The 27014-nt window shown below is 36.9% G+C and overlaps 5 protein-coding genes across 6 annotated transcripts; 3 read left to right on the top strand and 2 right to left on the bottom strand.

Annotated features, from left to right (window-relative positions):
* On the bottom strand, positions 390–1984 carry LOC18591978 (F-box/kelch-repeat protein At5g43190). Its single transcript, XM_007018436.2, has one exon. It carries the CDS (start codon positions 1733–1735, stop codon positions 626–628), a length of 1110 nt encoding a protein of 369 aa, XP_007018498.2. The 5' UTR covers positions 1736–1984; the 3' UTR covers positions 390–625.
* Positions 5371–7116, top strand: LOC18591977 (increased DNA methylation 1). The gene has a single exon (XM_018125477.1). It carries the CDS (start codon positions 5371–5373, stop codon positions 7114–7116), a length of 1746 nt encoding a protein of 581 aa, XP_017980966.1.
* On the top strand, positions 11686–13419 carry LOC18591976 (increased DNA methylation 1). Its single transcript, XM_018125476.1, has one exon. It carries the CDS (start codon positions 11686–11688, stop codon positions 13417–13419), a length of 1734 nt encoding a protein of 577 aa, XP_017980965.1.
* On the bottom strand, positions 14265–18977 carry LOC18591975 (DNA excision repair protein ERCC-8). Its single transcript, XM_007018430.2, has 9 exons — positions 18614–18977; positions 18253–18513; positions 17987–18146; positions 16973–17151; positions 16141–16384; positions 15477–15631; positions 15273–15362; positions 14780–14851; positions 14265–14646 (listed from the first exon to the last, which is right to left on the bottom strand). Exons 1-9 carry the CDS (start codon positions 18761–18763, stop codon positions 14605–14607), a joined length of 1353 nt encoding a protein of 450 aa, XP_007018492.2. The 5' UTR covers positions 18764–18977; the 3' UTR covers positions 14265–14604.
* LOC18591974 (tetratricopeptide repeat protein 7B) lies at positions 22818–26890 on the top strand. Of its 2 annotated transcripts, XM_007018429.2 has the most exons (6): positions 22818–23189; positions 23558–23798; positions 23879–24137; positions 24503–25734; positions 25994–26141; positions 26223–26618. In XM_007018429.2, exons 2-6 carry the CDS (start codon positions 23607–23609, stop codon positions 26531–26533), a joined length of 2142 nt encoding a protein of 713 aa, XP_007018491.2. In that variant the 5' UTR covers positions 22818–23189; positions 23558–23606; the 3' UTR covers positions 26534–26618. The 2 variants fall into 2 exon arrangements, with proteins under 2 accessions (XP_007018491.2, XP_017981428.1); XM_018125939.1 differs by lacking the exon at positions 22818–23189 and having other exon boundaries at positions 23607–23798; positions 26223–26890.

Here is a 27014-nt window from a genome sequence, read left to right as displayed (position 1 = left end):
TTGAATCTGAATCGGGTTTCCATAGTCCATTCTTACACAATAAATTTCAAAGTATTATTGGTGTTTTATTGACTTGTATTTTTTCCCCACTTGTGTTTATCTTGTCATTTTTGCATGTTCACGAGGTCAAATAAATTAACAATTGACCTTAAGCATCTACTGGCTACTCATTAGAATATAGAGGGGGAAAAAAAGGGCCACAATCAGTGGTTCCAACGCCTGCTCTGCGTTCTGAAGGGTCTTTGTCTCCATTTGCCATTTTCCTTGGCAGAATGAGAAAAAAAAAAAAAAACAGAACAAATATTAAAGGGTTTCAACGCAATAATATAACTCATATGGTTACGTAGCATCTACAGGAGAAATGGCAACGAGTGCTCGAAGGGGGACGATAGATCCAATAATATGTATTATTATACCACATAGTTTTCTCCGAAAATGCAATAACTCAATCTCGCTGCTCAAAGCCTCAAACACAAACATAACGCACGACGCTAACTAGGTTTGACAAACAGAACAAGAGAAACATCAATTGAAATAGTAGATAGGGGAAAAATACGCAACTTTTTGGTTTTTGGGATTCAATGAGAGCAAGAAAAACAGACACTGAGACATGATAACAAGTAACTCAAGCCAAAGTATATAACTCTGGAACAAAAGAGAACCACCTGAAGCCACAGCTCCACTTGTCTGGCACTGAAGGACACTTGGGTATCCAATGCCAAGTCCTCCTTGAAACCTTGAAATACAAAATCTCCGGCCATGTGTGGCAGCAAACGCAGATCATACCCTGATGCCAAAAGCAATAAACATGCTCGTAGTTGTGGTAACAGACAGACATAAATTTCCTACACATCAATTCTGGCAATCTCTCCACTTCCTCCCAGTTCCCTTCATTACCCAATTCCCACAATCTCATGCTCCTTGAAATTCCATTCCTTCCAATTCCTCCGACCAAATACAACTTCCCTTCATCAGTATCACTCACCAGCCTCACAAATGTAAGCTCCCCTGGCATTTCAGTGTTGAGTCTCTCCCAGTTTCCATTTTCCAAATCAAAGCACACTACAGAAAACGGTTCTGGGGTAGTAAAATACAAAGACCCATTGAAGGGTGCGCCTTCCTGATGGAAATTGTCGATGAGGATCGTTTGGAAACCCTCATATTTTCTCCAAGCATGAACCTTTGAGTCATACACAAAAGCGCAACTGGAAGAGAATTTAGAGCAAAGCATAAATATTTTATATCCATCTGGCGTGGAAACCAAGGTGAGCAGCTCAAAAGCAAAAGGGAAGAAAGGGAATTGAATAACTCTGGATGATTTGGCCAATAGATTGCAAACAAGGAAAGAACATGAATTTGGGAGAGAGAAGCAGAACAGTCCATTAGATGTTGAAAGAAGATTGAACTGAGCCGCGCAAGGCGGCAAGAAAGAGAAGGAAAGTGCTAAGTTGCGCCAAGTCCCAAGGATAGTGTCATAGAGAGGAAAATGACTATAGCACTGGGGATGAGAAAGCAACAGAAAAGATGAGAAAGCAGAACCAGAGGAGTGTTTGGAAATAAAAGAAGGAGAGAACACAAGAGACTTGAAATGCTTACAAGTTGACCTCAAATTCAAGAACGTTTTAAGAGGCAAAAAGAAGAGTATGTGCTCGAGAAGTTCCGGTGGTAGCTTGCTCCAGATTCCAGGATCCATCTCTGTTGAGCTTGTTGGAGACTTCAAGCTGTTTGCAATCATGGGTTGTTCTCCAATCTTCAGAGGAGACTTTAAGCTGCTTGGTGTCGTGTGGTGGTCTTTAAGCTGAAACTTGTGTTAATTAAGATTAAGAAGAAAGTGAAGGAAAAAAAGAAAGAAAAGAAAAGTGTTTAGTAAAGGTCTTCTACCGCTGCCCTAACTATTCAACCCAATCTTCAATCGAAAATATGTGATAAAATAGAAAGAGAAAGACTAGAAGATATAAGCAGTAATAGCAGTGAGTCTCCATTGACTTGTCGATGGCTGTGTTAACACGCTGGAATACGGAAAGATAATGTTTAAAAAATTGACTAATGATATTAGTTTGCGTTTGGGTTGTAATCATTAATCGCCTGTCAGCCCAGGTTGTATTTATTATATTTAAGCAAGTGGTGGAGATGGGGGGCCTGGAGATACTACTTGGTACTCGCCTTTCTTAATTTTAGGACCGGCTCTGCTTCTGTTTTTGTCAACTGTTATGGTGTTCCATATCTAAAAGAAATTTTCTAACCCAAAAAATGGGGGAAAAAAAAAGATCTAAAGAAGTTTTCAATGCTTTCATTCATGTGGGGTATGCTTAACACTGCTACCACTAAGTTAAGGATCAAACAAGAGAAAATATAAGGGAGAATTTAAGACAGAAAATTTGGGAAATAGGCTTTTTTTTAGTTAATAAGTCTACATGCTGCTGGTCGACTTCACTCTTTTCCTCTAGAAAAAGAAAGGAAAGAAGAACACTTATTCATGCTTGTGTTTTCCTTATGATTCGTGCCAATTTACCTTTTTGATATGTTTTGACTCCTAATGATCTACCTACATTCCTGCAATTCTGATATCTACAAAGGAAATAGAAAACACCCGGTAAGAAAATAGGAAAAAGAGGTTGTGATATCCATGAGCCGCTCCAATTTATGCATACCTTTGCAACTGCTGCTCAGATGCTTTCTTAAGTGCAGGTGCATCATTGACACCATCACCAGTTATGGCAACCCAATAAAAATTAGTATTTTTACAAATTATTGGAAGAATAACAGCATTGGGAAAACTTAATAGAGGGGAAATTTAGTATAACAAGCAAATCAAATAACTTCAAATACACACAGAAAACACATGTGAAATATAAGAACAATTAAACTTAAGAAAGCATCCTGCAAGAACCCAGTTTATCCACCAGCAGCCATATTTTTAAGATAGATCTCTTTAAAATTAAAGATGAAGCCAAAACAGTTTAAGATGTTAGTTCCCATTCTCTTGTTCCCTAGCTCTCCATATATATAAGTTCTCTTATACGAGTTTAAATACTTCATCAGACACAAACCCTCCTGACACTACACGTGGAACCAATAAGTGATGGGATGAATGGTAGCTGTTCTTGTAGTTCCACTCTCTCTAAGAATAAAATTTTACTTTAAATTTTGTTGATGCATGGCTGACTTTGCTGCAGCCACGGCAGAAAAGCTACAGCCATCGCAAGCCAATTTACTTGGTTCAAGAGTTCCTTTAGTCTTCTGCAGATTACTTGTTTCATGAAAGCCCCACCCTATGTCGGCAGTATTGTTTCTTATCTTGTTAAAGCTTAATTTTGTTGACTTTCCTGCATTGAATTGAGGTATATTTGCTGCATTTGGAATCAAGTTTGTTTGTTTATGCCTGTTGAAGTCACCATTCAGCTCAGGCCTTACTCCCCTGCTGTGTGTGCTTCTGCTTTTCTTGTCTTTTGGTATATGACCATACTTTTCATAAAAATGTTGCATCATATAGTGATATGCTTAGGTTTCACAATTGCTTGCAAGATTGATGCAGCCTGGTCGGCCTAATTTCCGGCTTAGTTGTTTGCTTCTGCAGTCTAGGATTGTATAACTTAGAATTAAGGTTTTCTGACATCTTTCGATCGTTGTATTAAGTCCCCATATATCGTTATGTCAGATTGTATTTCTTTAATGTCTGGATAGGTAAGATATTTTGTCAAGCATGTGAATTATTGGTGGCAATGCACCAGAGATGGTGAGAGTATGTGAAGACTTTGTGCACTGCCTGCCTACTGAAGCTTGTATCAGTTTCTGTTTTTACTTCAGTTTCATTTGCTCTTGTTTTTCCTGCAAACTTTGGCATTGTTAATTAAGCTGATTACACTTGCAAAAAGGTTTGTTTTTAGATTGCAAATAGCTTGTTCGGTTTTGTATTTCATTGCAGCCCTGTCTGAGCCTTCTGTTGCAGTACATTGAGCTGCCTTGAGCCATTTGGATTGTAACAACAAGTCCAACAAAGTCAGACTTTCTTATCATCAATGTTAAACTGCAAACTAGTAGTGTTTTGGTCCATGAACGAACAGCTTTGGAGGATTTGAATATGGATAGAGTTTCAATCTTCGTTTCTCTTTCCCCTCAAATTTCTTGATAAAGTTGTTATTCACATTCCAACATAGAAGAGAGATCCATATATTGATGATAGAATGAAGTATTGGTACTGTAAAACTATTGCATTATAAGGTTTTGAATTTGCTCTCCAGGATACTCTACAAACATCAAATGCTAAGACAATACAGTAAACAACTACATAACCATTTGACTTGTTCTGCCAATATCCTCAAGGTTCCCATGGCAGCTAATTTGGTGAATAGATAATAGCAATGTCAATAGCGATAATAGAAAAAAAATCTAATGATATTGCAAATTTATGACCAGGATACTTTGTTTTAGAAACCTATTATTTTTGTTAAAACACAGAATAAAAAAAAATTAAAAATAATGAAATGATTTCAAAATATGTATCAATGTTGTTTTATTTACCCTTATTAATAGTGTACAAAAACGTCACATGCAATGAACCCCGAGATACAATGAAATTCAATAATATAGTATAGAAGAAATCAAGAGGATATTGACAAAGGAAGGAGAAATTATTGATATAAATGTTTGTTTCCAACACACATGTAGAGACATTTTTGTTGATAATTAAAAATAAATTAAAAACAAATATAATATATTATTTAATTGCCATGTGCTTTTATAATAAATTATTAATTTAATTAATTTTCAAAATCAACCAAAGCTTAGAAAGCTTAATTATGGCCCAATTTGCACTTTAACCCAATTTAATCCAATTATTAAAGAGTTATTCTCCTCAAGAAATCTTTCTTCTTCTTTTTTTTCCAATACTGTTAAAAATATTCAACAACTTCATTCTAATTTTGTTGAATGTTTCCTTACAAAATAAAAATAATTCTAATTAATCTTTTGCTAAAAGTGGACAAACTACTACCCTTACACTAATGTCAGAATTCTTTAAACATATTTGCTTCAGACATGTTCACAAACCAACAACTATAAATAAATATAACACCATTTATATATTTAATATTCGTTTGAAAATATCAAAACAATTTTTACTTTTCTTTTACTCTTTTTTCTTAGATTTAAGATATCTTTTAAAAAAAATTTGTGATTTCAAATTATTAAAAAATAAAAACTATTAATATATATATATATAAAGAGAGAGAGAGCTACAATGTAAATAGGGCATAGTAATTGAAGCCTTGTCATCTAATAATTCCAAGAAGGATTAAGAATAGATGCCGTACACTTCACAATATAAGAACCGATCCATCTTCTTCACTATCTTTCTTCATTAGGTCAGCCATGATTCCCTTTGAAGCTGAATTTTGTCCTGAAGCTGTAGTAAGGTGGTACCATGAAGGATCAACTCCAGGTATGAAGAGCTCACGTCAACTTTCCTTGAAAGCTAAGAAACATCTTTCTGCCATGGGATGGAGCTTTTGGTACGCACCCAAGAATGGAAGACATGAACTGCGTTACAAATCACCTAATGGAAAAGTTTACTATTCGCTTAAAACAGCTTGTAAGAGTTGTATAAATGGAGATGGAAGAAAAGAAGAGATTAGGGTTAGGGTTAGGGCTACGGCTCAAGACTTGGAACCCAAGAAACCAAGAAAAAGGAAGAGCTTGAGCCAGGAATATCAACTATCAGGAGAACTTGTTCAACCCAACCCACCAAAAAGAGGCAAGAAACTGAAAAAACAGGAGAAATCTAGAGAAAATCAAACTAATCCTCGTGTGCAACGATCAAGTAAAAGAGTGAGAGAGGGTCCACTTCCTCATTCGTCTCATCACCAACCTAGAACCATTCTCTCTTGGTTGATAGATAACAACGGGGTTTCGCCACTGGCAAAAGTGTATTACCGCAACAAGGCAGGGGATCCATTGATGAAAGGGCGGATAACTCGTGACGGGATCCAATGTGACTGTTGTTTCAGGGTTTTTGGTCTCACCGCCTTTGAGGCACATGCTGGTAGTAACAACCATAGGCCAGCTGCTAATATAATGTTGGACGATGGCAGTGGCAGGTCTCTTTCTAATTGTCAAAGGCAAGTTCGTGATTCAATGATCAAGGGTTCCAAAGCACAGAGCCCTCAAACTGTGAAGGGCAATTCATATGAACATGAGAACGATGGCCTTTGCTCTGTTTGTTGCTATGGAGGTGAATTGATTTGCTGCGATCGATGCCCTTCTGCATTCCATGTCAATTGCCTTGGCCTGAAGGAAGTTCCAGATGGCGACTGGTTTTGTCCATCCTGCTGTTGTGGAATTTGTGGCATTGGACATTTGAGTGATGATAGTTTTCTTACTTGTCAACAATGTGAGCGTAAATTTCATGTTGGCTGCCCAAGGAAGAAGCAATCAAGTGACTTGAAGAATGATCAAACGGGGAAAAATCAGTTTTGTAGCCATAGCTGTGGACAAGTATTTTCTGGCCTTCAAAAGCTTACAGGAAAACCAATTCCAGTCGGCAACAATCTGACGTGGACATTATTGAAGTCTGTGGGGTGCTTTGATAGTGATACTGATCACGCTCTTGGCGTCGAGGCTTCTGCAGAGAATCACAGTAAGTTGAGTGTTGCACTTGACGTGATGCATGAGTGTTTTGAGCCTAGTAAAGATGTTTACACCGGGAGAGATCTCGTTGAAGATGTGATTTTCAGCAGAGGATCAAAGCTGAAACGAGTGAATTTCAAAGGATTCTATACGGTGATTCTGGAGGAAAATGATGAATTGGTTACTGTGGCTACTGTGAGGGTATATGGGGACAGGGTGGCGGAGATGCCCCTCGTTGCTACCAGGTTCAGTCACCGTCGCCGTGGTATGTGTCGAGTCTTGGTGGACGAACTTGAAAAGAATCTGATGAAATTTGGGGTGGAAAAGCTGGTTTTACCTGCAGTGCCCGCTATGGTAGACACATGGACTAAGAACTTTGGGTTTTCCCAGATGACAGATGAGGAGAGATCAAAGCTTTTGCAGTATACTTTCCTAGATTTTCAGGGTACCATAATGTGCCAAAAACTTTTAAAGACATTGAAGGATTTGTGATAGACTGATTTAATTATTTTCCTGTATTCTGTGCTTTCATATGGTACCAGTATCGTTCCATGTACCTATAAGCTACATATATAAAATATTGATGTAGTTGTTGTCGTTAATGCTACTGGAAAACAATGAATCCGTAAAAGCAGTACCTTGGGAGGTTAAGCCTTCATCAAGTCAGAGTCCTTTTTGAAGTTGGCTATGCTGCCATATCAGATTGTTTTTGTGCTGAGTTGGATTTGTTTCTGTGTGTTGCTTGCTGTGTTAGCTCTTACCAGCACATGATCACTTATCTGCAGTGTTTTAGCTTTCCAGACATTTGATGAATGTTAATACTTGGTAGAAGACTCTTTTGCATCTGTTTGAGGAGTAGTGCTGTCTGCAGGAGTGGTTCATGCTTTTGTGGTCAGCCTAGCTTGGTTTTCTGGTTCATTTCATATCTCTGCAGCATTGGTAGTTCATTGCCTTGTTTTGACTTTTCTGCTATTTTTGACTTTTAGCCTAAAGTCTCATACTTTGTTAAGTTCAATGTAATTCTTTATGCTTAATTAGCAAAGATATATGTTAACAATGTGAATTATTGGAGACAATGCACCAGAGACAGTGGGAGCAGTTGAAGACTTTTGTTAACTGCCTTGGCTATATAAACTTGTAACAGATTGAAAACAATAGCAATATGTCAAGAAGACTATGGAACCAAACTGTAACTAGCATTCCGCCACAATGGCGGCAAAATTATCACCAGCGAAAACCATATCTGAAGCACTAAAAGGATAAAGATGGTGAGAATGAAGCAAAAATTAAATTAAAGGACAACTCTTTTTTTTTTCTCAGCCAATAAAGTGAATTTCATTAATAACTGCTCTAAGCAGTGAGAAGGCAATATGACCTGCCAAAGGAGTACAATACAGAGGCACCCAACAAACCAGCGTACAAAATTCATCAATACCAGATTCACCAGTACAAACACAAAAAGCTGGTATGGGCACGTAATCGCATTTAATAGGCTAACTCGAAGGGCAACTCTTCTAGTAACATCTAAGAGAAGAGGTACCAGATTTCATAAGAATCAGTACATGGTGGCTTTGAACGATCATGTCGTCGAGGGATGAGGATTTATGTTGAGTTGTGGGACATTGAGGAGAAGTGGGAGTCCTGATGATGATTGTTGGTTTCTTTGCACAACAGGGGGCTACGGTGGGTACAAAATGCTATGATGGTCGTCTAAGGGTTCAAAAGCTGAACGGGTGGCTGTTGAAACCCCGTGAGGTTGGTTTGAGACTTTCCTCTGGGCCTGAGCAGTGAAGGCTGGGTTTTGTCTTCTGGTTCTGATGTGCAGTTTGCTTGTTCTATGAATCTGACAGAAAGACACTTGAGGCTCACTGGGATATATTTGGTTAACCAGGGAGCTTCTGTTTGTGAATTCTAGGATCATGGTTCTGTTTTTTCACCAGTTTAGTGGGTACTCTGTCAGTTTTTGTTTTGTTTCTTTGGCTATACACAGCTCACTGCCTGCTAGGGCCTGTCCTACATGATCTGGCTGTTCTTCTACCTAAATGAGGTAGTTTTTGTACTCGTTCTTCAAGCAATGAAATCACTTTGAAAGGCTTTCAAAAAAAAAAAAGTTTAACAGCATTGGGAAAACTTAATAGAGGGGAAAGAATAATACGCAAATCAAAAAACTTCACATACACACACAGAAAGCACATATGTGAAATATAAGAACAATTAAACTTAAGAAAGCATCCTGCAAGAACCCTGTTTATCCACCAGCAGCCATATTCTTAAGATAGATCTCTTTACAACTAAAGGTAAAGCCAAAACAGTTTAAGATGTCAGTGCCCTAGCTCATCATATATATAAGTTTTGTTATACCAATTTAAATTACTTCATCAGACAAATCCTCCTGATACTACATGTGGAACCAATAATTGATGAGATGAATGATAGTTGTTCTTGTAGTTCCACTCTCTCTAAGTATGAAATTTTACTTTAAATTTTGTTGATGCATGGCTGACTTGCTGCTGACACAGCAAAACAGCTACAGCCATCGCAAGCTAATTTACTTGGTTCAAGAGTTCCTTTAGTCTTCTGCAGATTACTTGTTTCATGAAAGCCCCACTCTATGTCGGCAGTATTGTTTCTTATCTTGTTAAAGCTTAATTTTGTTGACTTTCCTGCATCGAATTGAGGTATATTTGCTGCATTTGGAATCAAGTTTGTTTGTTTATGCCTGTTGAAGTCACCATTCAACTCAGGCCTTACTCCCCTGCTGTGTGAGCTTTTGCTTTTCTTGTCTTTTGGTATATGACCATACTTTGCAGCAAATGTTGCATCAGATAGTGATATGATTAGGTGCACATTGCTTGCAAGATTGGTGCAGTCTGGTCAGCCTAATTTCCGGCTTAGTTGTTTGCCTCTGCAGTCTAGGATTGTATAACTTAGAATTAAGGTTTTCTGATATTTTTTGATCGTTGTATCAAGGCCCCATACAATGTAATGTCAGCTTGTATAGCTTTAATGCCTGGATAGCTAAGATATTTGTCAAGCATGTGAATTATTGATGGCAATGCACCAGAGATGGTGAGAGTATGTGAAGACTTTGTGCACTGCCTGTCAATTGAAGCTTGTATCAGTTCTGATTTTACTTCAGCTTCATTTGCTCTTGTTTTTCCTGCAAACTTTGGCATTGTTAATTAAGCTGATCACACTTGCAAAAAGCTTTGTTTTTAGATTGCGAATAGCTTGTTCGGTTTTGTATTTCATTGCAGCCCTGTCTGAGCCTTCTGTCGCAGCACATTGAGCTGCCCTGAGCCATTTGGATTGTAACTGCAAACTAGTGGTGTTTTGGTCCATGAACGAACAGCTTTTGAGGATTTGAATATGGAGAGAGTTTCAATCTTCGTTTCTCTTTCCCCTCAAATTTCTTGATAAAGTTGTTATTTACATTCCAACATAGAAGAGAGATCCACATATTGATGATTGAATGAAGTATTGGTAATGTAAAACTTAAAGTGATGTGGTCATACAATTGCATTATAAGGTTTTGAATTTGCTCTCCACGATACTATACAAAGATCAATATTCCTGACTGATGCTAAGACAATACTGTCAACAACTACATAACCATTTGACTTCTCTCAATACCCTCAAGGTTCTCATGGCAGCTAATATGGTGAATAAAAGAACAGCAATGTCGATAGCGATAGAAAATAATGTGAATGATATTGCAAATTTATGACCAGGATACTTTAATTTAGAAACCGACTACTCCTGTTAGAACAAGATTAGAAAAAACAAACAACAATAAAATGGTTTCAAGACATATATAATGCCGTTTTACTGGGTTTATACTAATAGTGTGTAAAAAGGTTACAAACGATAAATTTTGAAAATACAATTAAATTTAGTGATTGATTACGCTTTACATTGACAAAATCAATCCATTGCGCATTCACCGATGTATGGTAAGATTATAAAAATTTTATTGATTTTTCTACAATAAAATAGTATAGAAAAAATTTAGAAAATATTGAGAATGGAAGAAGGAATTATTTAAAGTTGTTTCTATGTGGTCTTCATAACCACTTTCCTTTAAGAACATAAATTTTTGCTTTCAACGTATACTTCGTACAAACATTTAAGTTAGTAATTAAAAATAAATATAATTTATTATTTAATTATAGAAATAAAAATAAAATATTATTTAATTAACTACATGTATTAATTATATATACTATTAATTTAATTAATTTTTCAAATCACTGAAGACAAAGTCTAACCATGCTCTAATTTACACTTTAAGTCGCTTTAGTCCAATTATTAAGAATTTATTCTCCTCCTTATTGGAAGAATTTTTTTTTCCTTTCCAATGCAAAATTTTTTTCGCATATTATTATTGAAAATGTCGAACAACTTCACTTTGATTTTGCAAATTTGGTTTGGCTGCATAAGGTTTGTTTGAGGTGAAGTTTTTCTTATTGGCGTTTCCTTGTACAAGGAGTGAGTCCTCTAATCCTTTTAACTGGTAAAAGCAAATGGTTCTCTGTTATTGAATCAATGAAAAAAGAGTTTCAATTTAAGAGAACATTCTCTTTTTGCATTTTTTTTCTGATAAATTTAATAATTATGTCTTATTTTAATATTCAATTTGTTGAATATTTCTTATAAAATAACAATACTTGCGACTAATATTCACAACATAGTCATATTACAAAATAAAAATTATATTATATATATATATATATAATACCATTTATATGATGAAATTTAATATTCGTTTGAAGATTTAAACAATTTTATTTTTCTTTTACTCTTTTTTCTTAATTTTTAGATATTTAAAAAAATTATGATTTCAAATTATTAAAAATTAAAATATTCTTTAATTGGTATATATAAATAAATAAATAAATAAAAGAAAATTACAAGGTAAATAGATCACGATAATTCATTCCTTGTTACCTAATGATTCTCTAATCCTAAAATCTATAGGATTAGGCATAGATACCTACTTATACCGAAAATTTTTTCACAAAGCAACAATGGTCTTCACCTTCTTCTTTCATTCGGTCAGCCATGATTTTCTTCGAAGCTGAATTTTGCCCTGAAGCTGTATTAAGGTGGTACCGTGAAAGATCAACTCGACATATGAAAAACTCACATCAAATTTCGTTGAAAGCTAAAAAACATCTTTCTGCCATGGGATGGAGCTTTTGGTACGCACCCAACAACGGAAGACGTGAACTGCGTTATCAATCACCTGATGGAAAAGTTTACTATTCGCTTAAAACAGCTTGTAAAAGTCAAATCGATGGAGGAGGAGGACAAGAAGAGATTAGGGTTAAGGTTCAAGACTTAGAACCCAAGCAACCAAGAAAAAGGAAGAGTTTGAGCCAGGAAAAGCAACCATTGGGTGAACTTGTTCAACCCAATCCACCAAAAAGAGGCAAGAAACTGAAAAAACAAAAGAAACCGAGAAAAAATCAAACTAATCCTCATGTGCAACGATCAAGTAAAAGAGTGAGAGAGGGTCCACTTCCTAGTTCCTCTCATCGCCAACCTAGAAACATTCTCTCTTGGTTGATAGATAACAACGCCGTTTCGCCACTGGCAAAAGTGTATTACCGCAACAAGGCAGGGGATCCATTGATGAAAGGGCGGATAACTCGTGACGGGATCCAATGTGACTGTTGCTTCAGGGTTTTTGGTCTCACCGCCTTTGAGGCACATGCTGGTAGTAACAACCATAGGCCAGCTGCTAATATAATGTTGGACGATGGCAGTGGCAGTTCTCTTTCTGATTGTCAAAGGCAAGTTCGTGATTCAATGATCAAGAGTTCCAAAGCACAGAGCCCTCAAACTGTGAAGGGCAATTCATATGAATATGAGAACGATGGCCTTTGCTCTGCTTGTTGCTATGGAGGTGAATTGATTTGCTGCGATCGATGCCCTTCTGCATTCCATGTCAATTGCCTTGGCCTGAAGGAAGTTCCAGATGGCGACTGGTTTTGTCCATCCTGCTGTTGTGGAATTTGTGGCATTGGACATTTGAGTGATGATAGTTTTCTTACTTGTCAACAATGTGAGCGTAAATTTCATGTTGGCTGCCCAAGGAAGAAGCAATCAAGTGACTTGAAGAATGATCAAACGGGGAAAAATCAGTTTTGTAGCCATAGCTGTGGACAAGTATTTTCTGGCCTTCAAAAGCTTACAGGAAAACCAATTCCAGTCGGCAACAATCTGACGTGGACATTATTGAAGTCTGCGGGGTGCTCTGATGGTGATACTGAACACACTCATGGCGTCGAGGCTTCTGCAGAGAATCACAGTAAGTTGAGTGTTGCACTTGAGGTGATGCATGAGTGTTTTGAGCCTACTAAAGATGTTTACACTGGGAGAGATCTCGTTGAAGATGTGATTTTCAGCAGAGGGTCAAAGCTGAAACGAGTGAATTTCAAAGGATTCTATACGGTGATTCTGGAGGAAAATGATGATTTGGTTACTGTGGCTACTGTGAGGGTATATGGGGACAGGGTGGCGGAGATGCCCCTCGTTGCTACCAGGTTCAGTCACCGTCGTCGTGGTATGTGTCGAGTTTTGGTGGATGAACTTGAAAAGAATCTTATGAAATTCGGGGTGGAGAAGCTGGTTTTACCTGCATTGCCTGCTACGGTCGACACATGGACTAAGAACTTTGGGTTTTCCCAGATAACAGATGAGGAGAGATCAAAGCTTTTACAATATACTTTCCTAGATTTTCAGGGTACCATAATGTGCCAAAAGCTCTTAAAGACAGAGAAGGATTTGTGATTGACTGATAAATCATATTCTTGTATTCTGTATTTTTCAGAGGGTACCAATATCGTTCCTTGTACTTATTTGCTACCTCTATAAAATATTTATGTAATTATTCTCGTTAATGCTACTATATGAATATTAATTACCTGATTGTACATTATTCTTGCTGTTGCTCCTTAATTTAACTCACCCTCAATAGGAATCTCAATGTTGTTGAGGACAATTAATGATCTTGGTAAGAGGAGATCGATGAGGATAACTTAGAAATAGTTTCAGGTCTTCATTGTTAAGATCTTGCTTCAGTTTAGAGAAATACTGAGCTTTTATAATGAACTTAAATTATTACTATGTTTTGCCCATTGCGAAAGGTATGAATACATTCTTTTTTTTTTTTGGAAAGTTGGTCTGAATACCTTCCTTGATTGGCCTTTTGTTATTACACCCTTGGGAGACCACCATGCACTAGTCATTTGCTTCCAACGCAAAGGCTTAATTATCAGTGCCTATGTCTGGGGGAAGTATTGCATGGATCGTTAAGGTAGGTTCTTTTGTCTGAGTAATTTTGGTGGCAAAGCTTATCAGCTTATCTGAAATGGTGGGCTGCAGATAGATTTTGTATGGTTGTATGTCGGGAGAAAGCTTGCATTGCATTTTGAGTTTATTCATTAACAACGATAATCAGTAGTTTTGAGGATATCCAATCTCATTTACTATTTTGATGAGCAAGGATGTGGATTAAGGGCTGCTTATGAGGTTAATTACATAGGACCAAGGATGGCTACTTCCATAACTCAAGAAATCAAAATCAAGAGAAGATAAGAAGCAGAATGCAGGAACCTGCAGCAGTGATACAGATCTGATTTTAAGCCTAGACGTGAACTTCATATATCTCAGTTCTCTTCCAATGATACATAGTATAAAGAGGTTTAAGGTCAGAATCCAGCTTAACAAATAACAACTAGGGGTCAAATATACATAATATCCTATTAAAAAAAGAACGACAGAAAATTATTCGTTGAATGTAAATTCTTATATACATAATATCCTATTAAAGAACAACAGACAATAAAACGGTAAAAATGATTGACAAGAAGCAAATATAAATGTGGATATACACATACATCTAATATATACAAGTGGAAGAAAAAGCTATTGATGGCATGGGATATCTTGAACAAATTGATGTGGTAGCAGATTCTAATCACTCCAATTATCCTGATCTTTAGTGTGTCCTTCATCCTGCATTTTCAATGGCAACTAATTAAGGTACTGTTCATCAACAGCTTGATGTATTTAGCACTTGCTTGTAGACAAAACCAAATGAGATGCAGTCAAAGGAAACGAAAATGAATCTTCAACTTAGAACAAGTACCATGTCATCAGAAATCGATTTGTGTGGAGACCAGACAAGAATTTGTCTATCACTGCCGCCTGTGTATAATTCCTGCAAAAGTGAACAATTCAGACTAAAGGTAGGTGACAGGTCAAGAATTTTAGCAAAAGCAGTCTTCTACATAAAATCTAGTTAGATTGCTTGGTTTTATCTTTAAATTATGGGAATGAAAATCAATAGCCTTATTTTTAGTAAGCCATTTATTAGATGCAATTGGATTGGTCCTATAATGACTTCATAGAATTATTTCAGCTGTTGCACTTCAAAGGTACGTTCATTTATTTACAAGACAGAGACGGAACGAACATGTACATCCAAAATAGCACTTTACAGTATGAAAGTCATTACATATTTTATGTCTCTGACCTACAAATATATAATCAATAGGCGGAGATGTCATGGCTCGCCCATGTCTTGTCCATAACTATAATTAAGCAGCCTCAGAAAAAATGTAAGGCGTTTAGGTTCATACCTGATCCTGTGAACTAAACCAACAACAGTTCACAGATTCATAGTGGCCACGAAATGCAAGGGACATTTTACCAGACCAAACATCAAATGCCTACAAAATTGAAGAGATGTTTAAGGTGTAAACGTTGCCAGAATGAGATGATTATAAATGTGAACTATACTCACAGAAAACCATAGACAATGATAACATAGAAAGAATATTTACTTTCACGACTGTCATGCATGGGACAAAAACATGAGCTGAATCCTGAGATATGGCTAACTGAATTGCCTTGCTTGTCTGTAGGCGGACCATTTCGAAGTTTACAAGTGTATTGTAGCCAGATTCAAGATCCCACAACTTTATTCTTGAATCAGAGCCTGAAAATCAAAATACAAAGAGATTGAAAGAGAGAGAAAGAGAGAAGGATCATCACAGTGTAATTTGAAAAGATGATTAGCTAAATATACTGTATGAGGAAAAAAAAAACTTTCGCAAAAATTAAGAAAATATCAGCCAAGGTCAAAACAAGAAGGTTAAATTAATATTAATTTCACTTATAGTTTACTACGGAATCACAGTGGACTATATAAAACCAACTTAGCAGTCAAACGGATGTCACTAAGCCTTGAACCAATTAATATTGCAGTAGTTACTAATTTCCCACTCGCAAGTTTGCAGCATCACTTACAGGGTATGCATCCATTATCTTAATCAATTTTCTGCATATGCATACAAGTAGTCATATAATGGCAACTTGTAACAATTATTTAGAAGCTACCTGACTTGACTACCATAGGTTCCCCAATAACACATATTGAACACCAATCAACTACTATGAACCAGCTTTAGCAAAAATTAATTGCATAGGAAATGGTCAAAACTCAACCTGCACTTAGAAGGTACATGCCATCTTCAGTTACTTTCAAACCAGTTACAGCACCATAATGAGCAGTGGCACGATCCTGAATGGACAGCATCCCTGGATGTACTCTTTGTCTCGCAGAACCCTTAGCTGGCATTCGACCAATGGTTGACTGCTTTATGCCATGCCCATTAGCATATTTCTTTTGTGGTGCTCGTGATTTTACCAATGAGCTTGGGCCAGCTGAAGTCAACTTTGAGACTGAAACCTGGGAGGGTACCAAGAAAAGAAAAATAAATTCATGAGATAAGAGGAAGAGTTTTACATCATAAAATAAATATCAAGCAACTACATCTAATTCTTGTCATGAAGAGCTATTTAAGAAAAAGAGTTAGAGGACCAAAAGAAAGAGCAGGTAGGACTAAAAAACCCACAAAACTATATATAATATTGGGGGGGAAAGGTTTCTGTTCCTGGTACCAGGACAATGGTTATACAATATTGTCAATCTCTTCTTAAACTTATCTATCCTGCCATAAACATTCACATAGAACAAAGAAACATAAAGATTATCCCTGATACATGGATCAGGAAGGTCTTACAGCAGAACAGTCCAGCAAAAGGTTTACTAGGATTGTGATTATTCTCAGTATCCATTAAAGAAGGGTGGGATTAAAAAGATCGGTTCTACATGATTTGGACAAAGGAAAGACTACTTCTACAACTATCTGCAATAAATTCTAAATATTAAGAGCAAAAGGAAAGTTGTGATCTTGAAACCAGTTTGCAATATTAAGAACAGTAATCAAGACGGAAGTAATTTTGATACAATAAAATAAGCTTATAACAAGCATACCTTGTTTGCAGCAGAACGACCCAAGACAGGTGGACGTCTTCCAAGCTGGGACTGGGACTGATCCAAAACAAGAAAACATCCAGCACGTCTAATGTCCCAAAATCGAATTGCACCATCACACCCACCTGTTATCAAGACCCACTCACTGGAAGTAGACCATTCCGCAGTCATTATGCCATCTGCCACCATGAAAATCACACAATACTTATCATTTTGTGTTAACAGTTTCAACATTACACTTTTTTTTAAAAAAAAAAAAAACAGTTTCAACATTACAATTTGTGTGCCAAGAGTGAAAAGTGAGAATAGAACAGAATCAAAACAGTAGCATCCCAGGCTCTATGAGGTCATGGTTCAATAATGAAAATGATAAACCCCTATTTCAGTCAAGGGGAAGAGATATTTTCTACTGTGCAGAAATTTCCAAAGAGTGGTATTTGAAATGTAAGCATAACCCCCCCCCCCTCCCCCACGCCAAAAATGAAAACACACTAATATTTGTTGTCCATGGCAGCCAACTGCAGTTAGAAAGAAGAGTTCATACTTTTAAGCTGCAGGGACCAAAATATAAGTCAGACTAAAAGAAGAGGTCTCTGGTTGCAGCGCTGGTCCAAAATCAGGATAAGCTGCTACATATGCATAACAATATGACATCATAGTCCTGCAGCCAAAGAACCTAGACGTTAGACAACTTTTTGTCTAACTCCAGCTAAGACAAGAATATATTGATCGCCATGGACCTCAAAAGCAAGGCTCAGATTGGAGAAGTTTTTCTTTTATTTCATCAATTCACCATAATTGCTGGTACATTATAGAACATGGAAGCCAGATGTCACATGCAGCATATCTCAGACAACCCATAAAAAATCTGTACCCTTAGTTTCATAAAAATTTTATAGAATGTAAAGTATGAGTAAAAGTTCCTCATGAAAACTTTTAATACCAATAAGTACCAATCAGTTAGGAGCAAAGAAAAAAAAGGAAGGAAATAATTCCATCAAACTTTCAGCATACCACGGTGGCCAGACAAAGTGTGAGCAAATGCCCCCGAAGAAATATCGCAAAGGCGAACTTGCACATCTTCGGTTCCAGCAGCAATCAACATGTGAGATGTTGCCAATGTAGACATCGCAGTCCTATAAACCTTTCCAGGCATTTTAAAACTCATCACCACCTACAACATAAACATAACAAAAAATTCAGATTTAAAAACAAAAAACAACAAAAACACACCCCGAATTCCTTCCCACAATCCAAACATAGCAAAGCAAGCAAAATACCTGCGTCGTATTGGTATCCCAAACCTTAATACAATGATCATAAGAACCCGTAACGAATAGTCCCGTGTCAACAGGATACCAAATGGCCGAGGAAATGGCATATTTATGTCCCTTTTCGTGTTGCTTATCTACCGAAAACAAACATTTGTGTTTGGCAATTAAACCATTTCCCTCATAATTAGTAGCCTTTTGAACATCATAAACAGCAGCTGATGCATCAGATGCACCGGATAACAAATATCTTCCCTCAGTCAAATCCACCTATGTACATGATAATCCAAACGCAGCCATAAGTTTCAATGAAAATTAGATTTTATAATCTTAAAGCAACTGAAAGCAGGTAATTGTAGGAATTGTGTACCTGAAGGGAGTTGATGGAGCCTCTGTGAGGAGAAACGATGTCTTTGTGATTGGAAAGTTGGAGATTGGAAATCCGGTTGGATTTGATCCGACTTGAAAATGAATTCGGGCGGATTTTACCCGCTTCTCTATCTCCGATTTCCTTCCACATTCTCCTAGCATCTCTTCGGCCTCAACTTCAAAAAATTTTCTCTGTTTTTCTTTGTTTTGCTCTTTCCCCGTCACAGCCTTTCTCAGTTTCAACTTGAACGTTGCTTTCAAATATAAAAAGGCATAAACCCCAAGGTAGACTACTTCGATGTTTGGCAGTTACCTTCCGTCCCTTCCAGTTTCTGACTTTTCTCACTCTCAGTCCATTTGTTCCTAGAGCTTCTTCATCAACAGGATGATCTATACAGGGGGCAGCCCACATCTTTCATTGATGGGCTTGTTGGATGGGTTTTTGGGCCATGGCTAATGGGTTTAGACTCTTGGGTTTCACCCTGGAGACCTCTAACGTTGGACCATCAACGATGTGACTATGAGCCCAAAAAAGATCATGTCCAAAACGTAGGAACAGTAATAAGTTCAGCTAATATGCTTTTATAGTTAATTTGACAAGCAGTGCCAGAAAATCCTAATAAAATATTGTTTATAACATTAAAATTAAATGAGGTGAGGATTTAGATGAAAATTTTAGGCTTCTTCGTTTCCGTTAATGATGATTTTTTATCATACCAAAACTAACATGCATACAATTTTTTTAAAAAAGCACTAGCTAGTAATAACAAGAAAGGAAAACCTTTGAATAATTCAATGTAGTACACTTCAATTAATGCCTACTGATGTATAAGAAATGATCCATGCAGAAATATGCTTCACGTGGATTGAATTAGGTCATTAGCTGTCTAGCTGTGCATTGAATTCCTGATAGAGGAAGGACAAACTTTTAATCCCTGTTGTGACTTTGAATTTGCTGCTTAACAGAAACTCCAAGATTGTTTTTGCCAGCAGTACTGAATGTCAAGCCAATCGATTTGTTCCGATGTCCCCTTCAATTTCTTTAAATATCAATTTCCATGGAGTCAAGTCAATGGAGAGGATAGGGAGCTTCAAGTCAGAAAATAATGGAGGTTCTATTTATTCATTAGAACTCTACCAACCTTACTTAACTATATCTGGGAAGAAAATGGAAATCCAGCAATAGTTTTAGGTGGTGGAAGGGGGGAAGAGTGGAACTCCTAACCTAGCTGCAAAAAAAGAGGAAGGAGGTCTGAGCTCAGCGTGTCAGAGACTATTTTTTTTTTCTTTGGTTAAAAAAGGTAAGACAACAGCCCTTTGCTTGCCTTTCTTTCCTTCTGGTACTCAACAGCTTACCATAGAATCCGAGACAAGAAGAAAGAAAAGGGTACTCTATCACGTGATATCTTTTTCTCTTTGCACAGTAAAGTAGTAGTACTTCCTTTGGCCTCTCTGCATGGCCTGTCGCCTTTCATTTCCCCGAACCCTGTAAGTTCCTTTGGTTCATCATCCAACCATGTTTTGGACCTTTTCTGGTTTCTTCCTTAAAAAGAAACACGTAAAATTATGACAATGTGCCACAAGGACATTGATTGCTTTCGTATTACTAGCATCGGTTTGTGAAATATCTGCAAGGATAATACCTTCCATGCCAAGCTAATTGTCATATCAGTAAGGATGTGAAAGTGAAATTAACAGCAACTGATCAATTGATCAGATGGCTTAGAATTTTAGAGTGATGAAGAGACTCTTCACATACATTGTTAAGATATGAAAGTGTTCCTGTGATGTTAATCAGGAATTTGTAAACAACAATTAATTATGGTTTTAATTAAACATCCGGTGGCAATGGAACTAAGTACCTAATTTGATAGTATAATTGTTCTGTGGAACTTAACTTTTGCTGAGATATGTAGCTTGTAAATCGAAACACAATCTATTATTGTTGGGAGAAAATGAGTCAAGAGATGGTATCATCATTAGTCTCGGACCATATATTTTGGATGAACACTTACCTCTCGCATGCAATAGTGCAGATGGGTTTTGCTTAGAATTCAAGTTCTCATCATCACGACTGCCTGATAGGCTACGTGTGGACTCCTTTTCCTCATTTGGCAACCAGTCCTTGTACTACTAACCTCCATCTGTTTAGTAGGTATTATGACAAAAGATTATTCCATAATCACATCCAACCATCTAAGTTTCAAAGATGAAATCAATTATTGAGCTCCCTAATTAAAACCAATTGAAATTGATGAGAAACGGGTTCTTTCTGTTGAGTCAGGTGAACCATATCAAATGGGAATTCATTGACTTTTGAGGAGACATTGGAGGGTTGAATGAGTGAAATTCTGGCAGGTACCTTTATTTTATTTTCAAAGCTAATGGATTAAAAAGCTAAAGGGAGCATAAAAAGCAGACATAAATCCGCTAATTATGTTGCATTATGTCTGGATCTTTCGGTTCTGGCTCGATTCTTCTTGAGCACTGTGCACGTGCGACCGTCATTAGAATTTACAAGCAAAAAAAAGGAAGGAAATCAGTCAAGAAAGCTTCCTTATAATGATGTTACCATGATGTACTGTTCCCTTTTATTTTACGATTAAACCTTGTCAAAGATCCATCTTTGTCCATTGGGAAACATAAATGTTTATCTTAAGCAATATTAAATTAGAGAAAATGGACTTGATTTCTGTTCCTATCTGTAAAATATGCAGCTTTGAATTCACTTTGTGTTTTTTCCTTTTTCAAATTATGAATTAAGTATCTCTTGAAGCACAACCACTAGTGCAAAGGAAGACCCCCCATTTTACATGTGCATGATGCAATTTATGGGGAAACTGATTCTTTAACCCCCACTTTCTTTAGTCACTTCACACAAAATCGTGATGGGAATATTCAAAATGCCAGTTGGAATCACAAAATTGAATGGAAGGAAGGCCAAGTCTGCCAAGTTCTCAGCCCCCTCTCTGGCAATGTCATACTTTGAATTCAAAGTTGATTATGGCTCTTCAACGACTGGGTGCCTAATTTTAAAATGCATATTGAAATGCACCTTTTCTTTTGTTCCACTTTCTCCTTCCAACTCCTCTATCTTTAATGAGGAGCATAGCATGATGGAGAGGATAAGATACTAATCATCCTATCTCATGTTTGATGTACGCTTAAAAGGAGTATTGGATTACAGATAGGGTGAATCATCTTCTTCATATAAGATGACTCAATCCTATCAAAATATCATGGATTATTTTTAATTTTATGGATTGGCATAATTTTTTTATATTTTTTATTTTATTTCTAAAACTTACATTTTTCAAAATGATTTTAAATTAATTTAAAATGACGAGTGCCATTGCTTAATTAGTTAATCAAAATATCATTTTTTTTTCTTTTCCTCCCTCAGCATTGCTCGTCCATCATATTTTTCACAACAGCAATTTGGAGCCACTCTCTGCCATAGTCCGCAATTGAGGAATTATTATAAATTTAAACCATATAAATTTTCGACAAACAAAATTGAATCATACTTATAACAATAAAAATATATAAATAAAAGCATATTTACTAAAAATGATATAAAATAAATTTCATCTTTATCTTACTTGTAATTTTTACACACACCAAATATAAATATAAAGGAAAATGATATTATCTAATCCAATCACTTTCCTCTATCTTATTTTATCTTATCCTCTTGCATACCAAACTTACCCCATAAACTTTGGTTTTTTTCTATTTTTTGGTTGAAGTTTTCATTTTAGCCTTCTCTACCTGATGTACAATAGCATTAAGTTATTAGGAAAAATTATGTCCTCAACCATAGGGGTAAAGACTAGTAAGTCTTATGGATTAAATATCTTCCAAGCTAGTAATAGTATAAATTTCGAATAAAAATTGCGGGAAATTTGAAGAGCAAATATATATATATTTTTTAATTCCGAGGTGTGACAATCCAATAATTGTTTGGTCCATGAATCTATTATCTCCCTAAATTTTGGCAATAAATGTAGGGAACCCAATTCAACGTAGTAGCCGAAATTCTGGTGTTAGGGGAGGGGAGGGGAGGGCAGTTTGGGAATGGAACGGTGGCGTCTAAATCAAAAAGAGAAGGGGGCGGGGGTTGGTTGGGAAATTTCCGAAACCGATTGGTGTTGAAAAAAAAGAGAAAAACTAGGGAAAATTTTTAAATCCAAAAGGCCAAAAAAAGCGACAGAGAAAGAAAGAATCTATGTGTATATCTGTTAACCTCCTGCCCCTGCAAACCACCTTTGCCATTGACCCCATACTTCCACTTCACACATGCAGAAAAACTCTTTTGTATTATTAAATTAAGCAAAACAAGAAATGCCCATCTCTCAATCAGATCTCTAAAACCACTTCATTATTTGGTTTTTAAGTATTTGGTTTCAGTTGTTACCAACTTACCATCTTTTTTTTTTAAGAGAGAAAGAAATATGATGAAATGAAACAAACCCAGAAAGCAGAGAAACAAGAGTTTTTCTGAGAAGTAGCTTTCAATGGCGTAAACGACTACTGCCAGGGTCACGGTTTGCTTTTTTTTTTCTTTTAAGATTTTGGTAAGTCCAAAGCTCTGCACTCTTCTTTCGTATCGCCCTTTTCATTTCCTGTGAACTTTGTTCTTGTTCTCTTTAAATACGCCTTGTCTTCTTGTTATTGGTGTTTTGTATAACTTACTCTTTGTCCCCCTCCTCGCCCCCCCGCCCGCGAACATATTTGCCTCCTTTTCATTTTTCTTTCTTTTGAGCTCAATCATTTTTATGAGGGATTTGTTGCTGTAATCGGTACTTGTTTGTGGATTTTCATTTCTGTTTTCTTATCTTGTAAACTGTTTCATATGTAGTAAAAGTTCAACTGCAATTCCATCATTTTTTTTTTTTGCAAAACAGTCAAAATGTGATGCTTCATTTTCATTTTTTTTTTCCAGGTTTTGAGTTTTGACATTGGAATTGTAGGCTGTTGTTTCTTTGGAGAAGATGTTGTGTGCTTGTTCAGGTGAACAATTCAAGTTTGAAGACGCTCCGCAGTCGCCGGAATCTTTGGCGACCAGGGACTTCTCGGCCAGTGGACTCTCATCTCGCACTGGAGACTGGGAATCAAAACTTGAGGATGTCCAAGTGGATGAAGTTGAATCCACTCTCAAAGAAGCCCTTTCCTTAAACTATGAGGTGGATTTTTTTCCAAACCAATCTATTCATTTATTGATAATTTGCAAGCTAATTAGTTTTGTTTTTGAATAAATTTCCAGGAAGCAAGGGCTTTGTTGGGGAGGCTAGAGTATCAAAGAGGGAATTTTGATGCTGCGCTTCAGGTTTTTCAGGGTATTGACGTTAAAGGTTTGACGCCTAGGATGACTAGGGCTATTGTTGAGAGAACCAGGCAACGGAAACCGCGGTCCAAAGGTGACATTATCCCTCCTAGTGTGATGTCGATGCATTCAGTGAGCTTACTTCTAGAAGCAATTTTATTGAAAGCAAAATCATTGGAGGAGCTTGGGCATTTTAGAGGTATTTCCATTTTCTCCCTGCTGGGAACTCATAATGGGTTTGCTTCATAATTGACAAGATGTTGTTTTTTGGTTTTGCTTAATTTAGTTTTAAAGGTAGCTGATCTTATAAATTTCTGAACCCTTTAAGGATATGTCTGGATCAAGATGGACCGGCTTTATGGTATAGTTTGCATTGTTTGACTAAAATGATTGTACTATGAAACTTGAAGTATTGGATGGTTCAAATATATTGAATTTTCAAGTTTTCTTATTGAAGATGAAGGATTTTGTAAGTAGGATTGCATTCGGTGGATGGTTCTGTTTTACTTTTAATTCTGTTATTAAATGAGGTTTGAATGTTTCTGATACTTTTTCATTCATCAGAGGCTGCGAAGGAGTGCAAAATAATTTTGGATGTAGTTGAGGCAGCACTACCTAATGGAATGCGTGAGGGTATTGGTGAAGATTGCAAGTTGCAGGAGATGTTTCACAAAGCATTAGAGTTGCTCCCTAATCTATGGATAAAGGCAGGTTTACTAGATGAAGCTGTAACCGCATATCGCCGGGCTTTAGTTAAGCCATGGAATTTGGATCCCCAGAGGTTAGCAAGTGTACAAAAAGACTTAGCTGCCACATTACTTTATGGTGGTGTTGAAACAAAGCTCCCTCCTCACTTACAGGTATGGGGTTCAACCACCCCTAATGGTAATACAGAGGAAGCAATTCTTCTCCTTCTAGTACTTGTGCAAAAAGTGGCATTTGGAGAAATAAAGTGGGATGCAGAAATTATTGATCATCTGACTTTCGCTCTCTCAGTTTCTGGGCAGTTTGAATTATTAGCAGGTTATTTGGAGCAGGCCCTTCCGGGTATCTATGAAAGAGCTGAGAGGTGGTACCTTCTTGCTCTTTCTTATGCTGCTGCTGGTCAGGATGAGGTAGCATTGAACTTATTAAAGAAGGTTGCTGGCCAGTCAGAAGCAAAGCACAAACCTCATGTCCCTGCTTTACTCTTTGGTGCAAAGTTATCTTCTCAAGATCTGAAGCATGCTCACTATGGAATAACTTTTGCCCGTAATGTGATTGATTTGGCAGATCAAGTGAATGAACATTTCAAGGGTCAAGCCCATAAGTTCCTTGGTGTTTGCTATGGGAATGCTGCTAGAATTTCCATATCAGATTCTGAAAGAGCTCTCCTTCAGAAAGAATCTTTGACCTCTCTTAACACTGCTGCTCTCAACATAAAGGAAGATCCAGAAGTGTTGTTTAACCTCAGTTTGGAAAATGCAGTTCAGAGGAATTTGGATGTGGCCTTTGACAATGCAATGATGTACTCTAACATGGTTACAGAAAACTCAGGAAGAGGTTGGAGGCTATTAGCACTAATACTTTCTGGAGACAAGCGGTTCAAAGATGCGGAAACCATACTTGACTTTGCTTTGGATGAAGCTGGGAGGTTGGATCAGTTAGAGCTTCTTAGGTTAAAAGCTGTGCTTCAGATTGCTCAGGAACGGCCCAAGCAAGCAATTGAAACTTACCGAATCTTGCTATCTCTGATTCAAGCTCAAAGAGAACCTCATTCTAATAGCACTGTTCATGCAAAAAGTTCTGATTCTGAGGTATGAGTTCTTTGGATTTAAACAGCAGCATGAATCTACATCACAATATCTTATGCATTTGCAATGAAGCTGATATTTAGGCTTTGGATTATGCTTATTATTAACTTAAAATACTTGCTCATTTTAGATCTTGTTTCAGCCAGATAAGTTCATAGCTTTCTGTTATTTCTCAAGCTAAGAGAAAAAAAGAAATCCTACATTTGGGGAAAGAGAAAGGCAAGGTGTTTCTCATCCTCTTCATATCTTATGTCTCTGACAGAGTGAAGCGGAAAAAAATATGGAAATGGCTGCCTGGCAAGATCTAGCTACTATTTATACCAAATTTGGATCATGGGCTGATGCAGAAATATGTCTAAACAAAGCCAAGTCAATTGAATTTTATTCACCCAAAAGTTGGCATACAACAGGTAGAAATCCCATCAATCACTGCGTGCTTGTTATAAAGCCAATAATGCACTTCCCTTCTAATTTCCAAGCTGTTTCCGCAGGGTTGTTATTTGAAGCCCAATCACTTTATAGAGAGGCCCTGGTATCCTTCTCAGTTTCACTGTCAATGGAACCAGACTATGTGCCCAGCATTGTCTCAACTGCGGCAGTACTTATAAACCTTGGCAGCCAATCACTCCCAATTGCAAGAAGCTTTTTAATGAATGCTTTAAGGTTAGATCCCACGAATCACGATGCATGGATGAACCTCGGATTGATTGCAAAAATGGAAGGCTCGTTACAACAAGCAGCAGACTTTTTTCAAGCTGCTTATGAGCTGAAGCTATCAGCTCCTGTTGAAGCCTTTACATGATGGTGGAATTTGATTAGTCAGGACTTAGCAGGCAATTTCTAGAATATGGTTTATCCATTCATCTATTGAAAGGTCAGCGTTTTTCAGCTGGTTCGCGTTGAATTATGAAAGTCAATTTTGCTGCTTCTACTCACCGTTGTTCAGCAATGATGTCCCACTAATATGTACAGCAAGCTCCTACTTTGTAGCTTCGTTTTTTTTTTCCTGTTTATATCAAAATTCTTACTTTAAGTCACAGGTTTTCCTCCAATACTATTTTAATTCATAAGAAGCTGACTACCTGGCCGCAAGCTGTTATTTTATTTTATTTTTTTAGAGGAGCAATGGAGAGATAATCAGCTACAAATTCTTTTTCCACAGTAATTGTTATAATTTTATGCAGTTCGAAGCTTAACAGTCACAGGCAAAGGGTGTTGTTTCAATCAGCATAGATTGTAATATTACTCTTGCCTTTGTGGTTTGAATTTTGAGTTCCTATAAG

Source organism: Theobroma cacao, chromosome 8 (assembly GCF_000208745.1).
Source record: "Theobroma cacao cultivar B97-61/B2 chromosome 8, Criollo_cocoa_genome_V2, whole genome shotgun sequence".
Classification (NCBI taxonomy): domain Eukaryota; kingdom Viridiplantae; phylum Streptophyta; class Magnoliopsida; order Malvales; family Malvaceae; genus Theobroma; species Theobroma cacao.
Note: the sequence above shows the minus strand (reverse complement) of the source record. Positions and strands in the feature narration are given on the sequence as shown.